This window comes from Colius striatus, chromosome 1 (assembly GCF_028858725.1).
Source record: "Colius striatus isolate bColStr4 chromosome 1, bColStr4.1.hap1, whole genome shotgun sequence".
Lineage (NCBI taxonomy): Eukaryota > Metazoa > Chordata > Aves > Coliiformes > Coliidae > Colius > Colius striatus.
This window is the reverse complement of record NC_084759.1, coordinates 201,090,468-201,115,272: the sequence shown is the minus strand read 5'-3', so window position 1 is coordinate 201,115,272 and position 24,805 is coordinate 201,090,468. Positions and strand designations below refer to the sequence as shown.

Sequence of the window (24,805 nt, the reverse complement as noted above, 5' to 3'; positions counted from 1 at the left end):
TGCCAAGGAATGATGCTGGCTCACAGTCACTTTCTGCCAGGACCCCCCAGGTCCTTTTCAACAGATCTCCCCAGCCTATCCATCACCACCTTGTGTTACTGAAAGGGATTACTCTTTCCCAGGTGCAGGACTTTTCCTTCATCCTTTTTCAATTTCATAGAGTTCCTGTTGGCCACCTCTGCTCATTTACATCCCTCTGAATGGCAGCCATTTCGTCAGGAGCAGTTTAAGTCAGATCTATTTTGTCTAGCCCTTGGAATCAGTGAGCTCAGGAAGACAGCAGAAAACCAGAAATACTCTGAAATTGAGTACTGGAAAGAGGATTCTGGACTCAAACAATCGCCAATACAGACTTGACAGGCGTCTCTCCCAGAAGAGAACATGTTTTCTCTGTGACTTCTCATGCTTAAAGTCATAGATGTACTGAACCTTAAATTTGTGGGTGATATTGATCCCTGGTGCACTACTGGAGCAAAAGAAGTACTTTGAACACTGACGTATTTAAATTCTCCATTAAGCAAAACAAGGAGAATGAAGCTGGGGTTCACAGCTGAGCGGTGATAAGCAGGTAGCTGATACCAAAGCAAACACTGAGCATCCTATTGTGCTGTGCACTAGGTAGTGACAGGCAATTGTGGAATGTAACTGAGAGCTGCCTAAAGGAAAGCTGTCAGCAGGGCTGACATCGTTACCGTTGTGAATCTCTATATATGTGGAAAGCCCTAACATAGTTAAGCTGGTCTTGGAGATGCCCTGAAGTCCTGCAGCACTAGAAAACTGGTTCTGCTCCAGAAACATTAGCTGCTCTTCACATGGGTGGGGTAGGGGAAGGTCTACAGCAACCCTCTATGCAGGCAAAGAGATGAAGCTGCCTTTACTTTTCTTTACCTGTTCTCCTGTTTTTGTCCTGCCCTAGAAGCAAAATAATGTTTCCAAAAAGAAACTTCTCTTAAAATCTTTGAAGTGCCTCTTTTATATCTTTAATGCCTCAGTCCCAGGCCTGCAGTTTGACTGTGTATCATTTGCAGACAGTATACCAATACAGGAAAAAGAGGAAGGGAACAGGATATGGTGAAGAGGAACAGAGAGAGTACACAGCCTATTGTGTATCACCACCCATAAAATAGTGCTAAGTCAGCATATATAGTATGGAGTTGCCAAGAGGTACTTTTTTTGTGTGTGATATATGACTTTGCTGAGAAGTCACGGGAGTTCTTCATAACTTAGTCATTAACCAAAAAAATTAAGGAAACAATGGGGTGAACTACACACTGCAAACCATCTCTCTGCTAAGTCATAGCAGTATATGTGGGATTAGAATAAGTCCTTTTCTTCAGAGCAAGAAGGAGAGAGAGTTCTTGTCTAATAATTAATTTTATCACCAAGTGTTCAGGCAGCCTCCCTGGACCCTCCAGTTGACCTCCTCTGTTCAGGAAGAGGATTCGTTTTACAAATTGGCCCTGAGACATGAGGAGGATAGGATTTGCCCAAGTATTACAGATGAGCATAAGTCTATGGTTTGCTTACCTCCGTACATCTTGGCATTCCTTGGTCTTAGGTGTAAGAAGTAAATAGTCATGACAAAAACACGCCTGTACCTCCAAGATGGGGCTTGAGAAAAAATCCAACAGATGGGAAGAAGCAGAATTATTCTTGTCTTGCAGAAAAAAACTCATAGTGAGTTGACTCATCCAGGGCAGCACAAGAAGTTTGAGGCAGAACTGGGAAAAGCATCAATAGCATCTGGTAGTTTAGCTCATTCTGCATGCTTTTCTGCAAGGCCATCAGACTTTGTATGACCTGCACCGTAACCCTGTGTAAGTCCCTGCTGTCTAGCTCCTTTCTCTGGCAGGGTGTTCTTTGCAGAGTAGTGCTCATTCTTTGCAGATTAGCTCAGAACTGTCCAGCATCAGGCACTTATCTGAGCCTGAGATTTGGGTGAGCTGATTACATTCAAACTCCTGAGTTTGCATGGTTTGGCATCGGTTTGGCATGCATGATGAAAGCAGATCCTTTGCTTTCAGATGGCCAGCTTGTTAAGACAACCCATGGCTGACAGGAAGAGCAGGATCCACCCCACAACAAATTTCCTTTCTGAATGGTCTACATCTACTTTGAGTTCACCATCTCATTCAGTGGAAATAGGGGCACTTCCAAAGGGCAGTTCAGCTCATCTGAGATAGAAATCTAAGGGCTGTCTGAGTTGGAGGTCTTTTAATGTTAGACACAGTCCAAAAGAATAGTTTGAACTAGACTAGCTTAAACTAACAAGGGGGCTGCCAAAGGTGGGGAAATTAATCCCATCTGCAGTGTGCAGAGCAAAGCCAAAGAAATATTTACACATCATTGCCTTTCCTAGCGGATGTAAATCCAGATGATGCAAATCATCATGACTGTGTGCACATAAACTAGCCAAAAGTATGGCCAAAACTTTCTATGCTAATACCATATCTTTTTTCTAGGTTGGCATAGTTTTTAGGAACTATGCTTAAATGTTATTCAAATTAAAAGGGAAATGGCTCTTCTTTAGTTTAGATCTCTATTAAAAAAAACCTCTGACCTAAAAGGTACTATAACCTTTTACAGGCAGAAAGTGTGCTGAGGGGAATAGTTGAAAATTCCAACTCCTTCCAGCCTTAAAAATCTTTATGAATGCAGCATTACTAGTTAAATACGAATGTCTATACTATGTAGAGCAAACTCTCTAAATGAAAATGTGTTCTCTATATCAAAGAGAACTCTGCTGAAGAATGTATTAACCAAAGGCCAAGTCTCTTTATTCGTAATGAAGCTGATAGAAAAAATTTCATCAATTAGATGGAGGAACTACAGTATGATCAAATGGCTGGGATTGGAAGTGATTTGGGGGTGTGTTGAGGAAAGGCTGGAGCCATGACCTTCTCCATTTCACAGCTTCCTAATAATATTATTCATATTATTTGAAGTTCTATTAACGTTTATTAAAGTGCAGTTGAGTTTGGGAGAAGGAGAAGGAAGGTTGTGAGACTGTCACAGAAATACAGGAATAGAAGGGCCAATGAAGAAGAAACAGGAAGGTGTCTAATAGCAAAACAAACACTTTTTTACTTTCTCACCTTTGCTGGTTCGAGATGCTACAGTGTGCTGTAAAGTCCCTGTATGTGGCCTGGATAGAGAATGCAACAGGTGACTGGCCTGCAGTGTATCTGCAAGAAAGAGCAGATTTTTCTACAGGTTACTGGACAACTCTTTACTCCTACAAGTCTAAACTGAAGTCTTTATCCAATGCTATGATATTATTTTCCTGTATTAATAGATTTTTAAAGTCAGTGGGGAATATGATGAACATCTTGTCTGACCTCTTGCAACAACAACCAAAGGATTCAACACCATAACTCCTGCCAATAGTCTCTGATTGAGCAACAGACTCCTTGAGAAAGCTGTTGGCTTATTCTAATGACTGATGCTAGAGAGGAAAAAGTTCCTCTGAGTAGACAAAATCTTATCTATCATGTTCTGATGTTTATCCAGGGCTTAAGATTATGAGGGAATGATCAGAGTAGCTTGTAAAAAGCATCTCTGTTCTTCACCGACTATTGTATACTCAGCCAGCATTCATCAGACTGGAGCTCCAGTCTGCTGAACCTCTCCTCTTAGCTTCAGTATCAGCTAACTCACTTAATACTGCTCCAGAAACTTATTGATTCCCTGACATGTAAAGGTTTTAAGAAGGCAAGGATAAAAATCCCCATATAAATAGAACAGTAACACACCAAATGTTGTGGATACAGGGTGTGCCATACAGTGACACCAGAAGCCCAAGTCGTTTGCCCTTTTTTTGTGGCTTTTGATCTTACCTGACTGTTGCACCAAATGCTGGTGCACTATTAGCACAAAGAGGGCAATTCCTCGTGGCATGGCAGCTCCATACATCAGCCTGTCCAAGTACCTGGAGACAGATGCCTACTGTTTATTAAGCACCACTATGAAGTGATTCAATTCAGAACAGCAACATGCTGGTGTGGAAGATGGAGGAGCTGTGAAATGGTTTCATTTATTTGGTGGCAGGGGAACCTGGTAAAAAAACCAATTTATAACTTTTGTAGGTATCCAATCTATTTTTGTCATCTGGACAACTAAAAGCCATAAATATAGAATAACGTTATTCCGACAGTGAATTATACTTCCTTTGCCATTACTCTGAGCAGTTTTGGAGCCCAAGAGCAGAGATGAGAGAGTTATACAGGTTCCCCTAAAGTAATGCAGTCGTCTACTGTTACCACAGGGCATGTGATTTTTCTTTTTTCCCTTTGGTTCTGTATACATTACATTTTTTTAATTGCAAGAAACTAGAAAATGGCAAAGGATGGGAGAAGCATAGTCCTTGTCTTTAGATGTTTTCAATGTTTTCTGGTAAACACTTTCAGTTGACCTCAGCCTCCTCATGTGTCTTGTAGGACCTTCTGACTCTTGTTTCATCTCCCTTTAAGTTTTTTAGGGGAAAAGGAATCCTGTTGCTTCATACATTGGTATTATCCAGCATTTTGTGAGGAATTTTCACCTTTCTCAATATTTTGGACCTTTTAGGGCCTCTTTTAGCTCATCACTGTCTTCATCTTCATTTCATACGTGCAGGTCTCTGTCAAAGGGAAGGAGATAAATAGTGTAGAGTCTCTCAGGAAACCTCACACAGCAAGGTGCTGGATCTGTCTTTTACAAGTGCCCTAACAAAAGGAGCTCCCTTCATTTCTCTTCACTTCATGTTCAATAAGATGATGGAAACCACACAATTTGTTCAGTTTCTTTCTCCTCAAAGAAATAATAAGCCAAAGAGGAAAAAGTATTGTCCCAGTGGATCTGTGAGACAGCTCACTGGTGAGCAGAAGAAATAGCCACAACAACAAAATGCTGATTTCTGAGGTGCTTTGGTGTTCCAAATAGTATTTTACATTCATTATATACCAAGTCATTATTTATGTAAGCTATATAGTCTTAATTGCAACTTCAAATGGGAGAGTCACTGAGGCATCTGCTCTGTGTTTGTTGGATGCAATAGAGAAACTTGACATGAATAAAAGAAGAATGGAGATGTTAGCCCCAGACATTGGCCATCCCTGGAGCGTGTGTTTGAGCAGTTAGACTATAAGAGCCACCACAACACACTCTGTGTGCTGTGCAAGAGGGAAGGATTTAATCAGGTTTTTTTCTGCCTTCTCCAACAGATGTGTTGACAATCCATAAGTGTACAGCTCTCATTTGTAGGAGTGGTTTGCCCCCAAGAGCTTTAATGTAATTTTCAGACAGTTTCCTAACCCCCATTTCTCTCATTTCTTAAATATATGTATTTCCTCAAGAGAAAAGGGTAATAATCCTCTGAGATAGAAATGGATGGAATTCAGCCCAGTCAAAACTAATCAGATCCTTCAGATTTGAGCTTTGTATAGTTCATTTAAATGATCTGCTAATGAACATGAGCAGAAACACGGAGCAGTGTTGGTCACAGGGAATTCACTGACACTCACTCACTTTGATTTTTTTTCTCTCTTCTCTGCTGGTGCCCACATTATCTGACAAAAGTGGTTTTTTACTTAGGTTTTTTGATTACTTTTTTTTAAAATCAAATATGTTATTGACTTCTTATTGCTTTGTGGGGAGAGATTGAATAATAAAAGCTGCTTCTATCTGAACCATATAAAATTATTCAAGTTAACACTGCAGAAGCTAGGGAAGTGGGGGCAAAGAATATCTCACAGAGTCTGGATACCTCTCCTCACCCAAACCAGATGAGTCGTTTGTACTTTGAGGGCTCATGAGTTTCAAGGCTTGTTTTTGATGGATCTAAAGGTTGTAAAGGTGGGTTGTTTGTAGGTTAGAGCTTTAGGGTTTACCCACAAATGTAAAAAGTTGTCAGCTACTTTCCTTACTGGATCCTGACAACTGTAGAGTCTTCAGTTTCTTGAGGGTTCACTGAGTAATCTGATGTGTTTGACAGCTCAAAAGAACATCAAGATAAAAGTGTTCTTAACCATTTCACAGCTAGCTAATGAGTAGGAGAAAAAAAAAAGCATAGTGTAGACATGACATGCCTCCCATAAATCATCAACAAAACTCTGACTTTAAATGTTCGCTTTTCAGAAGATAATGCAACTTTTTAAAGGAAAAGAAAGAAAGTCCTTATGATTGATGCACTAAAGAAGGGCTCAGGAGACAAGCTAAAAGTCTAATTGCTTCTGCAGCTTTTATGAGTATGATTCATCTGATATAACTTTCCCTACCTGAAAGTTAAGTGTTTAATCCATACTAGTTATTCAAAGCCCTTGTATGACAGAGACATGTATTTCTAGTTCATCCAACCTATCCTAAATGATGATACTAAGGTGCTTTATTACTTTCCTATGACAAGAGAGCGAGTCTTTTTGTCTTTCTAAGTGTGTAGTTTAGATAGATTCCTCTCACCCACCTTCATCATTCCTTTGACATTATAACAGCAAGGATATTTTCTCCACCTGAGTCTCAGCTTTCTCTCTGGTAGAATTTTTGGGGATGTATATAGCGGCATTTACAGAGTGCATATACATGACTAGTTATGTACAAAGCCCAGGCTATAAAAGCTTGGATAGTAGTTACATTTCAGATGATCATTCTTCTTTTTGTAACCTTTAAGCCTTTAAATGGTGTTCATACACTGTCCTAGAGCAGAACCCTAATGTCTCACTTAGAATAGTTAAAATTTCTCTTAGAACACTTGGGGTTTATACACAGAAATCTGTTATATGACAACATTACTATGAGTAATTCTAATTTTTTTCAATGACAGAGTTTAAGATGTGGCAAAACCTCAATAGCTTGGTTAACTGATCAGGCTGGGATGCTAGATTGATTGACAGCTGACCCCATACTTACTCTTTCTGTATTATGTTTGCAATTAATACCCCAATGCTAAGTTTTGTGATCCAGTATTTGCAGTTCAAGGTTCATCAGCACTTTCTGTGATCAGCCATAGTGTAATATCTTGAATAATGTTGGTCTATTGATCTCTTTTTCTTGCAAATAACCCTGTCGTACAGCTCAGCATTATTGTAAGCTGTTTTGTGATGAACTAAAATAAGCAAAATATGGCCTTAATTTTACCTTGCTTTGTTGTTTGTTTTGTTTCCTTTCAGTGGCTGCATCAACTGCTAATTCCACAGCTGGTGCGGCCATGAATTCTTTGACTTCTCTGGGTACTCTCCAAGGACTGGCTGGAGCCACTGTTGGACTGAATAATATTAATGCACTAGCAGGTACCGTAAACAGTGAGTATTTATTGCTGTGGTGGACAGCCTTCCCCAATAATCGTGCCACAAAAACTATCGATTGTAAAGCGATGATATGATTATATTCTTTTCATTTATATACAAAATAAGAAGGGCAAGTTGATCTAGTTCCGTTCATGGTGTATATGCAGTTACAGAGTCTTTTAGTTTCGCATAGTTTGCTCTGCAAAGTGAAGTCCCTTGGGTCCCTGCACAAAGACTGCTTTTCTTGCAGGGTGTATGGAAGGTAAAAGACATGTCACCGGGGATTTGGATTGTTTAGGTTATAGGAGAGGCTCTTTTTTCATTTAGAGTCTGACAACAGGTATATCATCCCAATGTACAAAACCTTACTCAGAAGTGTAGTATCAAAAAAGATGTTTAGCACGGAAGCAGTCCTTTTAAAATGTCTGTAGGAGTTATCAAATTAACTTTAGAGCAGCATACTTTAAAATTGAAGGCAAGTCTTTGGCTTTTAATTGGCAAGTATAGGAGAATGTTGCAGTCAGTCACCTGCAATACCAGAGCATGCACGTATATCCTATGACTTCTTAAACAAATCCTGGCATCTCCAGCCAAGAAGAGGCTGGCAGCTGTTAGAACATTCCTTCTTGTTCCTAGCCTTGATCAAGATTTTCCTGAAGAGGAAGGATTTATTTATTTTTTAATTGTTTCTGCTGTGATGACTTCACCTTTGCCTGCAATGGAAGAAATCTGTCCAGCTGCATTTTCCCCCTCTCTTTTTTTTTTAGCTGCTGTTGCTCCTTGCATTTCCTTTTGCAATGCAAGGAATCTATTTGGTCATTGCAAGTCCATGACCCATCATAGTGTACCCCAGGAATGGATGTCCTCCTCAGTATCTCTTGCTCACTCTGATGCTCTGCATGATGTCCTTTTTGTCACTGTTACTTGGCTGCTCATCCAATCTTTTTGTTCTGTGGTCTCTGGTTGTCATTGTTGGGAGTTGGGAAGGAAGGGGGCTAATGGATGTCCATGTAGCAGTGTTGAGTGGTTGCATGGGGTCTTGTGTAAAACAGGTCTTGCTTCTGGCAAGGACATGCGTATTTCACACAAACAGCCTCACAGTAAATATGACTCAAGAACAGCGTAACAAAAGTACATACTAGGTCCGAAAATGGTAGATGTTCATTTTCTTACTTATTATTACATTAGTATTAAAGTAAGCCACTGAAAATGGCATGCATGAAAAGCTAATTTCTCTCCTCTCATGAGCTCTCATAGTAAGAGAGCTACCTTGTCATAAGAAAAGATTAAATGTCCTTTCCTGATAAACAGTAATTGTGCTTTACTTGGTTTATAAGAACTAACAATATCAAGGGCAGATGATGGCATCCCACTCTGTTTCCAACAAGTACTAAGAACTGAAGCACACTGGAGCATTCCAAGATAATGTGCCTTTCATCAAGATCAGGCAAGAATGAATCACCTACTAGCTTTTGCCTGTGTGTAGGAAACCTTCTCTTTTTACAGTTCTTGCTAGGGTACAAAGCAAAGACTTTATATTTTCTCATCAAATGTTTTGAGGTGATGTGTGTGTGAACTTATATGCATGTGTCATTTGAAATACTAATGGTGTATTTACAACCTAGTACTAAATTTCAGCTTGATTTAAGCCATTACTTCCATGGACTTGTACCATGGCTTTAGTCTCAAATCTTCTTCATGGATGTTTTTATGGACACTGAGAGTCTATGTGCCTAGAATATTTGTATGTGTAAAGCACTTAAAAAATGTATGTGGATGTCTGTCTATGTATATATATACATATATATATATAAGAGAGACCAAGAAGGGAAACTGCTTCCCCACAACACTACACAGTGTTGTGGCACTGTTTCTTTCAAAAGGGTGACACTGATTATCAATTTCAGGTAGTTATGATGCTAATGATAGTAAAGCATTGTTCAAATTACAGCAGCCTTCTTTAATGACAAGCCAGTGCCCTTCCTAGGGACTATGTCTGATACAGTCATTCACACTCAAACCTGCCTAGGAGTTTGCCTTGGGGGAAACCTCTCATCCAATGAGTCTGATGTTTCACACTATTTAATGGTCGTAAGCACTCAAGTAAAAACATTCATTGGTCATGGCGGTTCCTGAGGTAATCGTGCAGAGAAGTTGGAATTGAGTGACATGCTTTCAAATTGGGGAATCAACAAGAGCAATCCAAAACACAAGTCAAGCAGAGCTTAACTCAAAAAGTAATCAGAAGGTGGCCCTGGCCTCAGGCACTGATTTACATAAAGATGTTAGAAGCAGTACTCTCCTGTTGAAGCCATGTTCTGTTCTATATGTGACAATCACAAGTCTTCCAGGCTGAGCTCAGTAGGAGACTTTTATCCATTTTCTGGATCCTGACTAGATCTATGAAAAAGAAGCTGGGCTGTGGACACTGATAGTGCTCTCATGCTAGAGGGGTACTGTAACTAACAAAAATAAGTCTGAGTAATGAGGAAAAATGCATAAAGAGGGAGGAAGAGATTCTTTGCAATTAAGAAGACCATGGATTCAGGATACTGGACAGCTATGACACAATATTTGTGTGTGAACCCAGGGCAGTCACTTAACCTTTCTACCTCCATGTGAACATCTGTAAAATGGAGGTAAAGCTATTCATGACAGATGTGAAGGTGCTTGGAAAGCACTTTGACAGACTTTTGGAGTTGCCAAGTATTGTCACCTCTGTATTACGCAAAGCAACTCAATAAAGTAGAAAGCCATAGATGAGAGACTTCAAAAGGTTATGTCACAGAAACGAGGAAGAGACCAGAGTTCAATATCAGACTGAAGTGCATTGGTAGAGATAATAAAGAGATGGCAGAGATGTATAACCGTAGCTGGACCTTGCAGATGTCATAAAAATGTAAAAAGGGAGAACAGAAAAAAATGTAGAGAGCTTTCTGCAGATCTGTTTTGCTCAGGAGGGAAGTGTCTTTAGAAACATGTGCTGCAGTGGCAGTAGCCATGCCCTTCCCAGAAGCAACGCAGTGAGCTGGGGCTGTCAGACTGCTAATCTGAAATCATTTAGTGGGAAGGGGTTATTGATTCTAGGTGAAAGAAGGGGGAGGATGCTGCCCACTGCAACACAAAGAATGTTTATCTAATAGGCTGATGACTCACAAAAGATAACATGTTATCCTAATGCTTCCTCTATTATCAAGTTATTTCAACACTATAATAAAAGGAGAGATACAAGCTGCTTTATCAGGAGCCTTTACTTTAACCAATGCTGTGTGTACACTCATGCAAGCAATGACAAAAACCTGAGTATAAAAACATCAGTGCAGACTAAGGACAGGCTCGGGGTATGATTAAAAACAAAATCTTCATTTTTCAAAATACCTTGTCTTTTAGATATAAGGTGCTTCACAAGCTATCTTGGTTTGCAGTTTTTTGTTTCATAACTGGAACCATTGTAAAGCAAATTTCTATCTCTCTTGGGTTCTTTCTGAGATTTTTGTTCAGAGTGGTGGCAGCCAGTACCTCCTGTCAGGATACAGTTCAGAAGCAGAGTGGAGGGGAAAGAGATCTTCAAAGTGCGAGACATTTTATTAAGGAAAGGCTAAGAATATCACATCTCTGTCAAGTGTTTAGTCACACAAATTATAGTAATATCAAAAGGTATAATTTATGCAGTACAATTCTCTTAATTGGCACAGACTCTGGTGAAGCCAGAAAGGTGCCACTTGAGCAATTGTCCTGATTATTGGAGACTCACAGGAATACACTTTTCAAATCTACATAAGAGATGGAAGAAAACTAGTAGGTCAGCATCTTTGTCCTCCTCTGTCAATGCAGGATAATTCCCTGCAGTATTCTTTCTATCTGTAAATTACTCATGTGATAAGGTTTATGCCACTTTTCTCGAAGATTGTTTCCCAGTCTGATAGATTTGTTAATTCACTGTAAAGTGTCCTCTGCTTAATTTCTCACATTTCTCCAATTTACATGTCACCTCTTATTATTGCTATGAAATTAAGCCCTCTCTTTCTCTGCAATGTTCCTAGCTTTTGGGTCTTAATATGACTTCACCGGTCACCTTTTCATCCATCATTTTGCCAACTGAAACACTACTCAGTCAGTGTCAAAGAAATGGTCACTTGTGGTTCTGGGTGCCCCGTTTTTCTGGTGACTGATTTACTGTACCTCGAGGGACCCAGTTAAGCCCTTTGTAGTTGTTTGTGAGCTGATAACTTAGTTGTGCAGAAAACAAGGCCTGACTCTCGGTCCTGCAGAGCTCTGGTTGACAGAAGTCGGTGGTATGGGTGGTGAGCAGGTCTCTGAGCTCTGCCACTCCATTCAGTGCCAAAGAGACTGGAGGTCTGACAGAAAATTCACTTTGTCTGGAACAGTGCTAGCACTGTTAACTTCAATGTGACTCATTTAAGAACAATATTAAGGAACAGAAGCAACAGTGAGAGACACTAACCCATCTAGTTAGAGTAGTAAAACTTCTTTTGCAGCCTGCACTGTTTGCACAGATGAGGGATGTCGTTTTCTGCATAGCTAGCAATCTAGCCTGAAATTTCCTCTTTGGCAGTCATCCCAGTTAAATTAATCTGTTATTTATCAGGATGTAGATTTGCTAAAAGAAAAAAAAATGAAGCTACTGTTGCTTCCAGTGAGAAGAAAGAACCACACGCTTTTGTTTCTTCATGAAAGGTGCCTGCTCTGGGTGAAACACTCTAGTCACTTCAGATGTACTGCTGTTTGTCTCCTCTGGAGTAACTGGAGAACCGGAGTAACTGGAGGACAAGAGTGGAAGCACAGAGTGTCACAGTCTTATCTTCCTGCCACAAACCTAAGGGACAAAGCCCATAATTGTACAAAGGGTTGTTTCTAGATGCTGTTAATCAGGAGTCTCTGCTAACTGTATAAGTAAAACACTTCTGATGCGGTATGATCATGACCTGCTGCTAAAGACTGTGGTCAGAAAGAGCGTGTTTCCTTGCAGACTGCTTTTTCCCAGTGGCCAGCTTGCAAGGATAGAGTTCAAACAGGTCTTACTCTCCCAGCAGAAGCACGGGTGTAGAGGATGGGCAGAGAGGCTTTCAGGAGCAGCAAGGTGTAGAACTTGCCAGTAGCAGGCTGCATGCGAGTCCATTTGACTGTGCAACCCTTGTGCTAAAGTGATCCTGACGCCAGAGTCGTGTTTCTTTGTTTCCAGTCCCATTTGGTGAAGTGCCGAGCTGCATGCCCTGCTGTCGTTGTCAGTGTCATATAATACCAACGACTTTCGGAAAGCACTAATGAACAAGTGCAATTTCTTTTCTCTATTGTTGGGTTTTTTGTAAAGTTGCTCAAATGCTCTCAGGTATGGCGGCCCTGAACGGAGGACTCGGCGCCACAGGCTTGACGAACGGTACGGCCGGCACGATGGACGCACTCACCCAGGCCTACTCAGGAATCCAGCAGTACGCGGCCGCCGCGCTGCCCACGCTGTACAGCCAGAGCTTGTTGCAGCAGCAGAGCGCTGCGGGCAGCCAGAAGGAAGGTAAGCACTGCTGCCAGCCCAGCAGGCCTGCGCCGAGCACGCTGCCCACAGACAAACCTCCTCTCGGTTCCCTTCGTCACAGAGACCTCGAGTAGCCTAATCCTTGATACTTCTTTGTTTTCAGTTTTCTCCTCTTTAGTCTTGTTGCCTTCTTTAACCTCTAACATAAATCATATTTCAACCATCTGTCCTTCGAGTTACACTCCACTGACCATCCTTTCTAGTACAAAAGCATTTCCCAGCTAGCACATAAAAAGGCACCGGCATCCTTTTATGAATGCCATTTCTCTCTTCTGTTTTCCATTTGGTGGGATAATGGAGTTAATCTGATTAGGTTTAAGGTTTTGAGTTAATGACAAGATCCGTTTTCACTTTGAGTGGTTCTTTGCTTAATTGTGAGTCTTGCGGGGTAGCGACTTGAGTGAATGATTGCCCCCCTCTCCCCACACCAACAGCAAATAAACCTCAGGAAGTTACTGCTAACAATAAATGAATAGTAATTACAAGATGTTTAGGAAAATGAGGTTACTCTTTTCCCCTCTTTCTGCACACTTCCCAGGGGTTTTGGGGGTTTGTTTCTGTTTTCTTTGCTTTTTCTCTTTTCCAGCTAATTCTAGAAGGACGGGAAAATATTGCATGCTTTCTAAGATTGTATCTATGTTGTCACTGATGTTCTTACCAGGACTAGGCTCTGGAAAGAAACCTAGGATAATATCCTCAAGAGAAGGGATTTTTATCCTCCTAAAATAACATCTTGTACTGTTATGGGAAGTGTTTCCTAGGAAGACAGATATGGCATTCCCCCAGCTGGCTCATGTCTAGGGATACTGAAGTTAAAATGTATGTTTTCTCTGAATTCTTTACTGCTAACAGCTTAGCTTATTTAAAACTAAAGGATTTTTTTTTTCCTTAACCTTTTTTTTCTCAATTTTTTGTGTTCTCTTCATTTAACTTTCATCACTCTTGTTTTGTCAGTGGCAGCAAACTATTTGGCACCAGAAACTGTTGATTTGGTATCATTGTAAAACACATATCAGATGACACTTTGATTTTTTTCTTACTATTTTGATCTTTTTCTGTTTATAAACATTCATACCAAGTGTAGGTATTACTTTTAGGTAGGTTTACTTTTATCATTATAAATTGGCAGTGTCCCTTTTAAAACGCAGTCTTTTTTGTTACGTGTCTCGTTTCTGTTAGTAAGGGGTTAAGTAAAACTGAATAAATTCCGTCACTGAATACTGACAACTATGTTTTGTCTCTTAATGTGATTTCTGATGGAATGGTGAAGAGTCTGGAGTGGTTGAGGATAAACAAGTAGCAGAGAAGAATGCTATATAAATCTGAAATGCTGAACCACAGTGAGCTGCCTCATGCATATGCTCTAAGCTATTGTTTAATCATTTTTTTCTTACTATTTAAAACAAATATTATTCTCTGGATAGGACAGTTTACTTGTGGTAAGAAGAAATACATTTCAGGTGGCGAAATTTGTGCCTCTTTCTTTTTTTCCATCCACAGAAAATGATATTCTTTTTAAAAACACTTTTTTTCCTAATCAATTCATCTCTTCCTTTTGAGAAAACATTGCAACTGAGAGAGAGCAGCCAGTCTGGTTCTTCTGTATGGAAGAGGTGAGGCTTCATGCCTGTTGCAGAAGGTACTGCATAAATCTGATGCTTTCTTTCCTCTTCCTCTCCAGAAAACCAAGGACATCAAATCTGAGGCACACTTAGGCTCCATTAAGCAAGGGAATACTTGATAGGTTACTCCAGATGTGTTTTTAGCAGAACTGTTTGTTCCTTTTGTGTACCTCTAGTGCTCCTCATGTCTACATGGGGAGGCTACGTGTCTGGCTCCATCATACCTCATGTTCTTCCAGGCATCCAATGCTCATTTCCAATATCTTACTGTAAAGGAGAAGTTGAACTAGGGAAAAAAAAAATAACCTATTAGTGCTAGAATGAGTGTTCAAACCAAGAGAACTAATAACGTGTGTCTCAGATATTGGCTGGCAGAAAAATATTTAAAACAACTCTGAGTTTGCATCTTTCTTTGCAAACCCAACTTTGTCTAAAGCCACTTTAATTTAAACCAAACTACTTTATTTTGAACTTTTTCAAAAGACTTACTTTACAAAGTTTCTTCCAGGGAATTTACATTTTAAAAACACACACACAAAACCAAAACCAAGAAAGCTGTCATTTTTTAAATGAGTCAGTACAGATTTGATTCTGAGCTTCTTTCTGACTTCCCTGATTTCCAAGTCGCAAGGTTTCCTCTGCCTTATCCTTTTTATTTCCATCTCCACCAGTTTCCTGCTCTTTGAGTTTACATCTGTGATACTCAAATCTGAGCTCAGCTCATTGCATTTCTATCCGTTCCCACAGCTAGAATTAAATTGACAAACCCATGCAGGTGTTTGAGGCGGTAGAGCGCTCTTTGTGCAGTTCTTGGGGTACTGTGAGAGAGTGTGATACATTGTGCACCATTTTTCCTAACCTTAATTATACTGAAAGACACTCGTATAAATTGCAGAAAGAGGCTGCAGTTTAACTTCCTCTGTAGTGGAGATATCAAGTAAACACTTTTCAAGATAGGACACTCTAAAGAGCTGCATTTCAGCTCTGTTCCTTTGATGATCCACTTGCTTTTGTTCCTTCAAAGTTGAAAAGTGAAATGCTTTCTGATCATCACTTTCAGTAAGTATTATGGAAAAACAAATTAAATATAGCACTTGCAATAGCTGTTTTCATACTTCTTTACTTTTTTTTTTTCCCCTAAAGGTCCAGAAGGGGCAAACCTCTTTATTTACCACCTCCCCCAGGAGTTTGGAGACCAGGACATTCTGCAGATGTTCATGCCTTTTGGAAATGTTATCTCTGCTAAAGTCTTCATTGACAAACAGACCAATCTGAGCAAGTGCTTTGGTATGTCAAATTTAATAAATCAAATACTAAAAACCACATGCACTGTACTGAAAAGAGGCCAGAAAAGAAAATTAACAGCAATGTGAGAAATGTCATACTGGCATCTCATTCCAAAAATAATGGACTATTAATCCTCAAATGAGCAGGAAGATGCACAGACAAACTAGTTCTGACTAAAAATTGGATATGAAAAAACAATAATAATCTTCCAGTCTGACATCTCACATGAATGTGTCAAGTACATGAAACTAATTACACCCTATGTGGGGGAATGTCATTTAGTATACTATTAAACTGCCTTATTATGGATACCTAATTATTCTCTATTGTATAGCTGAGCCACTTAAAAATGCTCTGTGTTTAACCCATTACTTCTACATTACAGGAATTTCTTTCTTCTGAATTAAGTACAAGATTTTGCAATTAGTGTTTGAATGGTGTGTATGTGTCGTTCAGAATGCTTTACAGACAGTTGATGTCTAGATACGCAGCTCCAGCTGTTGCAGGCAGACTCCAAGGTGTTCTGGAAGGTAACATCTCCCTTGGCTTTAGGGCAGTGATGAAGAGACCCCCACAATTTCAGTATTGAGTTTCCCAGAGAACCTTATGAGCTGCCATAAAATTAGATTTCAACAGAGGAGAAGATATGTTGGTAGAAATTAAGTTTTAGGGTTGATTAAAGTGGGCTGATGTCTTTTGAATAGTATATATGCACCAGTTCAGTGCTTTGATGGAGTACAGAACATAAGCAAGCTGGTAGAGCAGTGGCCTTATGCACAACATGAGGAGGATCTAGGAGGAAGAAAGAAATTCTTAAAGATAAGTTATCATTACTTCTTTTTAAAACCTAAGGTTTATTAAAATGTACCTACCTAAGGATTTGTCTCTATAAAGGCTATCCAGGGTCCTCACAGCTCTTGGGCTTTAACCTGTCTTAAAAGAGTTTGAATTTCTGTAAATAGACAGTACCCAAACACAAGGAGACTTCATCAAGTTACTCAGAAATACCTACCTATGGCACTGGAATTCAAGCCTTGCTACAATCCGAGTGATTTTCACCTTAAGACAAGCCCTTAGTACATTTGGAAAGTTAATTCAGTGCTGAGAGTGACATTCTTTCTGCGTTTTTCCATAGACTTCGAGTTTGATTCTTAAGCACTCATCTCTTTAAGCTTTACCAAAAATCAGTCACATCTAGACTGACATAGTCCTGAATGTTTCTGCAATGGGTTAAAACAGTCTCTGAGGCTGTAGAAAATTTGAAAAGTGGAATTGAAATGGACCGCCTATTGATTTAGAGCCAGTTCCGTTAGTATGCTGGGGTGACAAAATCGTTGAGGTCTCCAGGAATCTTGATGAAATGTCAAATCAAACTACATTAATCGAAATGCAGCAATTGTGGTGACTGCTGAAAGAATGTAGATTAGTTTAGGCAGGCAACTCAATTCATCAGCTTACTTCCCACACTTGTTTTTTATGGGTTTCCTTTTACTCTCTGATTGCCTACTTACACATTTGTCTGGATTTGTGGGACACAATTACCCAAGTTAGAGTGATGCACCAAGATTATCTTATTTGAGGGAAAATGAAGGGGTCAACAGCCAACAGGTGGAGGTGTCCCCCATCTCTTTGGCATTAGTCAGCATTCACTAATGTTTCAATTTCTCTTTCTTCTTCTCTACATATTTTGCCACCAGTGAGAGAATACTGCTTTAGAAGCAAAAAGTACTGCAGTGGCAGACTTGAGAGTTGGGCAGAAAGGAACCTCATGAGGTTCAAAAAGGGCAAGTGTCCTGCATCTGGGAAGGAACAACCCCATGCACCAGTACAGACTGGGGGTGACCTGCTGGAGAGTAGCTCTGCAAAGAGAGACCTGGGAGTCCTGATTGATAATAAACTAAGCATGAGCCAGCAATGTGCCCTCGTGGCCAAGAAGACCAGTGGCATCCTGGGATGCATCAAGAAGAGTGTGGGCAGCAGGTCAAGGGAGGTTCTTCTCCCCCTCTACTCTGCCCTGGTGAGGCCTCATCTGGAGTCCTGTGTCCAGTTCTGGGCTCCTCAGCTCAAGAGGGACAGGGAAGTGCTGGAGAGAGTCCAGCACAGGGCCACCAAGATGATCAGGGGACTGGAGCATCTTCCTTATGAGGAAAGGCTGCAGGAACTGGGGCTGTTTAGTCTGGAGAAGAGGAGACTGAGGGGAGATCTCATTAATATTTACAAATATCTAAATGGTGAATGTCCGTAGATTGGGACATCCCTTTTTTCTATAGTATCTAGCAACAGGATAAGGGGTAATGGGATGAAGCTGGAACACAAAAAGTTCCATTTAAATATTAGGAAAAACTCTTTCACTGTTTAGATGAGGGAGCCCTGGCACAGGCTGCCCAAGGAGGGTGTAGAGGCTCCTTCTCTGGAGGTTTTCAAAACCCACCTGGACACATTCCTGAATGACCTGATCTAGGTGGACTTGTACTGGCAGCAGGGTTGGACTAGATGATTCCAACCCTTTTCATGCTATGATTCTATGATTTCTGATTCAGTAGGTGACTACTAATTTAGAGTTAGCAATTTAACTTTGTGATGCTGTCAGTCATGGGGAAAGCCAGTATTAATCCTGCTAGTTTAGCACACTGGTGTACTCTGTATGTACCTCCTCAGCTTTAATAGCATGAACCATCTGTTTGTTGGTTTGGGTCCCATATTTGTGGGGTTTAAAGCTTTATTTCTTTCCTCTGTCCTCAAATCCAAAAAACTAGGACAATAGTGCATCTGAGGAATCCATTTCTCTTCTGTGTTGTTAATGGTCATTGGTTGTGGTATAGTTTGGGTTTGGTTTTTTGTTGGTTTGGTCTTTTTTTCCCTTATAATAATAGTAATAGATATAGTAATGACAGTTGGCACATGGTGCTTTCTACTCTGGAGTTTCCAGTCCTCTGCCCAAAGGAGGCAGAAGTCAAATTACAGATGAGAACAGGCTGAACATCAGAAGGGTGAAAAGAATGTTCAAGGCTGTCCAGTGGCAGAATTGGGATGGGAAGGTGCATTCTGAGTGAGTCACAGGGTAGTGATATACAGCAATGAACTTTTCTGTAACACTGCTTCTCAAAATGACAAATTACTTTTCTTTGCAGAAAATGGACTTTGGCATTATTTGCTTTCTTGTCCACCTCAAATGAGTGCTCAAAAGATTAAGTGATGATGAGGATAACAGGACAATGTGTTTAGGCCTGGAAGTGCTCTTCCATGAGTTCTCATGAGCTCTACATGATTCAGCAAGAAAAAGGTTTTACTCTTCAAGCTTATCTCTCACCTTTCATAAACCTTAGAATAACAGAAATGAGAGATGTAAAAATAAGGCAGGAGAAGGGGGAACCCAATGATTTCATTGCATATAAGCAGTCTGCATGATAACAGAATTGCTACTGGAATTATTAAAAATATTTATCCTGATTATAGAGACCTAAATATTTAAAACAAAAATCAGAATCATCATAACAGGGTCTTTAAAAATTGATAAGAAACATCATCCCATCCTCATGGAAGCTGAGGTTTAAATTCAGAGCAAAAAAAAGATGAATTGGTGCAATCAGAAAATAAGATAAATAAAGGGATAGAATGCCAGATTCTTCTGTAAGCTTTATAAATGAAGGTTCTCAATAAGGGAGAAGGTGAAAGTGTAACAGCTAACATAGATGTAGTATTCTCTGTAAAGAGACAAATTACGAATGAGAATAACAGCTGAGTGCTACAGGTTGATGCCACCAATGCAGCACAGAGGTGGTGTGCTTGAGTTTGTGGCTGAGTCAAAGAAGCTAATAAAGAGGCAGAATGAGGCAACTTGTCTCACCTCCCTGGGAGGTAAGCATAGCCTGAACTAATTGTTCTTCTGTCATCAGTGGAGGTGTCTAAACTGGTGACATGAATGGTAAGTGGAAAAGCCATCTCTGGTTGTGCTTGCTTCTCTTTATCCACCAATCATGGATGCCATCTGAGTGACTAGTGTATATCAGTTGCTTAGCTTTCAGGTGGCTAAAACTAGCTAAGACGAAAATGAGCTAAGGTGATGAGAAGTTCATAGCAGAAGACTGTTGTGAATGCACTTAAGAGAGCAAAGGGAAGGTCAGGAAAGCTCAATTGTCAAGGGAGGTAAGAGCAGCTACATCTCAGTTGTGGAGCACCTGCCTGGAAGGTGCTACAGCTGCCTTCTGACTCATGAAGCATTTCTATCCCTGAGGCAATCCTAGAGATCAAGGCTGAGATCTGTGAGCTGGTGGAAGTAGACAAAGGAGTACAGTGCTAACAGAGTGATTGGAGTCATGTGAACTGATAATATCTCCTGGATGAAAAAAGGAAGAAAGGAAAAGAGTGATGAAGCTCCTCAGGATATGGCAATAATATTAAAAGGAAATTATCTAATAGAGAAAGTGAGGAAGTGACAAGAGTTAACTAAAACCAAGGAAGATGTGGAGAAACATTTGTTATCCTTTAAGGAGGTAACAATCAACCACAGAACAACATGGACAGAGGATATTGTCTTTGGACAGGGGAAGGTGTGCATAGGTTTAAGTGAGATGTTTTTGAGTGGAAGGAACAGCAGTCTGGATTGTCAGAACAGTCTTAAGTTAAATAGTTTGGTGAAGTTGATTTAAGGTGAAGCTATAGGTATAGTCTATGAAGGAGAGCAGCTGGACAAAAACTAGATGACTTGATAAGAGGGTTTTATTCTTTACAAAGAAAAAAAGTGTATCATTCTGACACTGAAGATGGAAGAGGGCAGCAGTGCAAGGTAAGCAAGAGTCATAAAAGAACAGGTTAAAATGATGGTAAAAAGAGGTTATGAATCAGAAAAGTATGCAGACACTAACAAAGAAAGCTGGTAGAAGAGAGGCACTGAGAAGCCTGTGTGTGAGGACTGAAAACAAACTGGGGGGGGATCAGTGCTTTAACAGAGTGAAGGGATATGTGTTAAGGCAAATTCAAGTAGAAAGAAGAGGGAGCATTTCAAAGGAGATGCATAATAGCAGACTGAGTACAGTAGTAATTAGCCAGAGCTGAGGCAGAGCAGCAGTTAGGCGAGCTCTGCAATTACAAGTGGGAGGCCCAGATATGAAAATGAATTTTGAGCTTCCAGAATCAGGGAGATTTGAGTCCATTATGAACAGAGCATTTTTAGTCTCTTGGGGAAAAGAAAGCTGAGCCAGGCCAGCCATTCTGAATTACCCAAGCAAGCATTATCCCTCCAGTTAGTGCTCACAACTGAGGAGCAGAAGACCTGGAGTTCCCATCAAGCCCTGCCGTTGTCTTTACGATGCTGCTTAATTTTGATGCTTGCATACACCTTTGGGGACCAAGAGGCTGAATTAATTAACATTTACTGTACCTGGAGATCCTGAACTGGAAGGAGCTGTAAAAATACAAAATATTAATATTGCAACTGTCCTAGGCTAAGGCTGAGGAGATGAGTGTTTCATGGCACACAGGACGAGGGCACGTGCACTCACATTCAGGTGTGCAAATTAAGTTTGCGGTTTGTTTCTGTAACCAGGCTTTCTGTTTCAGCTTCACATCTGCAGACTGGCCTAATAGTACTTCCTAATAGACTGGGAGGTATGTAGATATTACACTGAAAAGTGTCACAGCAATAAGTATCTTCAGTCACTAAGGTAGGTAGATAAATAACAGATTGGAAACTGCATTGCACCAAAACTGGCCAACTGCATCTCAGCTAGGAAAGAGATATTAAAGGGGAAGGCAAAGGAAACGGGAGAGGAAATGGGGTATGAAGTGTGATCAAAGAACTAATTGAAAGTGAGGTAAATATGTCAAATAAATAGTAATAATAGAATCCTAACAAAACGCCTTCTGACATTTGTTCTAACCTATAGTTCGCTTTCTCTCCCGCCTCCGTTCTGTGTCTCGTAGGTTTTGTTAGCTATGACAATCCAGTCTCTGCACAAGCTGCTATCCAGGCTATGAACGGCTTTCAGATTGGCATGAAACGCTTGAAGGTTCAGCTGAAACGCTCCAAAAATGACAGCAAACCTTACTGATCTTAACCCCAGATGCTTACTGCTCTTATTTTAGCTTTCTTAGGGTAAGTCCCATGAGCAAACCTGTCCTCTGCAGGGGGGTTAAGAAAGAACATAGAGCCAACCTTCACCAAGAGACAGTTATTTTTACAGTTACCACTTCCATTTCCCCAATTGTCCTTATTGCACTTGGCTCCCATTTCCTTGCCAAGTAATTACTGATTTGTGTTACTGTATTTTGTTTTGCAGCATAATTTATCTCCTTTTTGAAATGAACAAACAAAAATAAACGTCTTGAAATTCAAAGGAACACACACACACACAGACAAACAAATGTGCAATTTAACTCTGTGAACCCTGGTGCCATTAGCACACAATAAAAGTTGTTTTCTATGGATGGATCGTATTTTACCAGGGTGGCACCAGCAGTTTATAGGTTAAACAAAATGGCCTCATGCCTGTTGAAGCACTTATTTTGCAACAAAAAAAAAATTGAAACAAGTCTTTCCACTGCATCAACTTGTTTTTTGAGAAGATTTGATGGGGTTTTTTTTTTGGTTTGAATCAACGTATTGTTATATATTAGTCTGATTTTACACTGGTCGTCTTTATATTTCACTTTTTTTTAAGTTCTTGGTTTTTTTGGAAAGGATTAATGTAAAAAAAAAAGATTTAGAGATCTGTTTCTAAAGCTACAGGGTTTAAAATAAAAAAAATAAAATGAGTGACAATACTTGATGTTTCTTGAGAGATAAATTTAATAATAATAAAAAAAAAGAAAGCCACAGGCCTGTAAATTTTATTTGTAAAAAGCATTTCTATTTTTATACAAAATTTTTACTGCCTCAGAAATAATGGAAGTTATTTATTGCCTATTGTTAACTTATTGGATACCTAAAGAGCAGCTCTCTATGCTAGCTAGATCCTTTGAAGTAGTCTCTAGAGTAATTGTGCCACGAATGGGCGCTTTTTCACTGTTGAACCCTACCCCCTTTACAGTTCATGCTTTTATCCTCTCGTTTGTATTTGTCTGGTTATTTTGTTCGTAGTTTCCATTAACTAGTTTAAAGTTCAGTTGTCTGACCTTTTTTTTTCCCTCCCCTCCCCGTCCCATACCTTTCTGTTATGTTCGTAGAGACTGGTCCTTTCCTCTCTTTTTCTCCCCAAAGAGGAATCCATTCTCTCTGACTCCTTTCAGATGGATTCTTTTGGGGTTCCATTGTGCTCTTGTTGACAAGTATTGTAAGTTAATGCAAATTACCTGAACGGCTCATAGACTCTATTGACAAAAGATTTGCATTAGTTTTTTTTTTTCTCCTGCACCCATAAAAGTGATTTTGTTTGTGCTGCATAGATTCTGTGTAACTTTTTTTCCTCTCCCTTGTTTTTTCCCTAGACATCTCCATGCCCGTTAGCCCATCGTTTGCCTAGCATGTCCCTGTGGCGTCTCAAAAATAAACACACCACAGTTTCATCGTCCAGTCATTGTTTCTGATGTCTTTCTGACCTCACATCATATTTGGTTCTCCTACTGACCTTTGATCTAGTTTGACCTTTGAAATTTGCATGTGACCTCATCTAGCTATGAATTCTGGGAAGTCAATGTGAAAAAACATTGCTGCATTCATGCAAGACTGAAATTTCTTATTAGATAAATTAATGATAGGATTTAAAAACAACCTGTGGCAAAATGTTTTTTCTTTCTTTCCTTTTTGTTTTCAGTTGTTTTGTTTTCCTTTTTTTTTCCTTTGGGTTTTTTTTGTTGGTTGATTTGTTTGTTTGGGTTTTTTCTTTTGTTTTGTTTCAGTTTGGTTGGGTTTTTGGTTGTTGTTTTGTTTGGATTTTGTTTTCATTTCGTAAAAAAAAAATAATAAATAAAAAAAAAAACAGACTTGAAAGTATTATACAGGGATTGGCATTCTGCCTGGTCACTGGTGACAATAGCAATATGTGTCCAGAGGCACAGAATGTTGGTTTCTAACAGACTACTTCCAAAACAGTTTGAGAAATAAAACTGTCTGATTTTAAGTCTCTAGAGGTCTGTAATAGTTTTTACATTTTTCAGGCAGTGTAAAGTTTTTTGATAAGGCCATTTTAGGTGGCTCACTTTCTCATTAAAGTATATATATAGAACCACTTTTTGTAGATTAGTATAAGAAAATATTTACCCTGTTTTAGGGCAAATGCTACCTACTTGTGTCACCTTTTGCTGAACTGACTCACAGTTAGACAATCCATGGTTTAATGCACATGAAATTACCTATATTTTATACTGTTTCAATGTACAGAAGAAAGGTTACTGTAAAATGTGTTACGTTGGTGCTTCTGTGAATTAAGTTGTGGTTTCATCATGAGTCTTATGGTCTTAAGTGTTCTATGTTTATAAAAGACGAGTTTAAAATTGGTTTACTTGAACAACAAGAACAGAAAAAACAAGATTCAAAAAAAAAACATTTAAAAAAAACCACAAAAAAAAAGTTGTTTGCTTAAAAAAAAAAATAAATAAAATATGAATTTCATGTGAAAAATGAAAAAAATATTCCAGAATAAGTTTGTGTTGGCTTGTGACGCATTGATGTCATTTTTTTATCGTGAACAATTTAGATGTGTTTGTGTTCAGCAAAATGTGATCGGTTTTTCTTTTAAAGAGAAAAAGAAAAAAAATCAGTGAAACTATAGTGCCAAATTCCAAAGGTACTTTCTTCCTAGAGCTTCAGTGTGTTTCTTGTGTGAAGTAATTTGATAACATGGGTATTTTATTATGTGTTTTGTATAAATCCCTAATATTTAAAGACAAAAAGAGGTTAAAAAGTTTGTTAACTTGCTATCCTGTGGTCTTGTTGCCTGAAATTGTTATTGTTTGTTATTTCTCTTTGATGTTTTTTGTAAAACATTGTATAAGTGCCCATGTTTCACTTTTTTAACCACTCTGCACACATCAATGCTGTGAAAGCAAACCTCACTATGTATTTTCTTCATATTGTATGGAAACCTCTAAGGTGAGAAAGTTTTGAACTTTTAACCCTTTCCACCCAGAGCTGTCTTGAGTGTTAATAC

General features: G+C 39.4%; 1 protein-coding gene across 8 annotated transcripts in view; it reads left to right on the top strand.

The window, feature by feature from the left end:
• The window catches only part of CELF2 (CUGBP Elav-like family member 2), a 370,482-nt gene extending 346,956 nt beyond the window's left edge, over window positions 1–23,526 (top strand). For 7 of the 8 annotated variants that reach the window (XM_062020096.1, XM_062020124.1, XM_062020150.1 and 4 more), the window contains 5 exons: window positions 7,143–7,274; window positions 12,610–12,789; window positions 15,576–15,719; window positions 21,642–21,813; window positions 23,145–23,526. In XM_062020096.1, coding sequence (XP_061876080.1) covers window positions 7,143–7,274; window positions 12,610–12,789; window positions 15,576–15,719; window positions 21,642–21,769 — 584 coding nt within the window. In that variant the 3' untranslated portion in view covers window positions 21,770–21,813; window positions 23,145–23,526. The remainder of the gene's footprint in view (window positions 1–7,142; window positions 7,275–12,609; window positions 12,790–15,575; window positions 15,720–21,641; window positions 21,814–23,144) is intronic. The other variant, XM_062020104.1, reaches the window with a different exon arrangement.
• The last annotated feature ends 1,279 nt before the right edge of the window (window positions 23,527–24,805 follow it).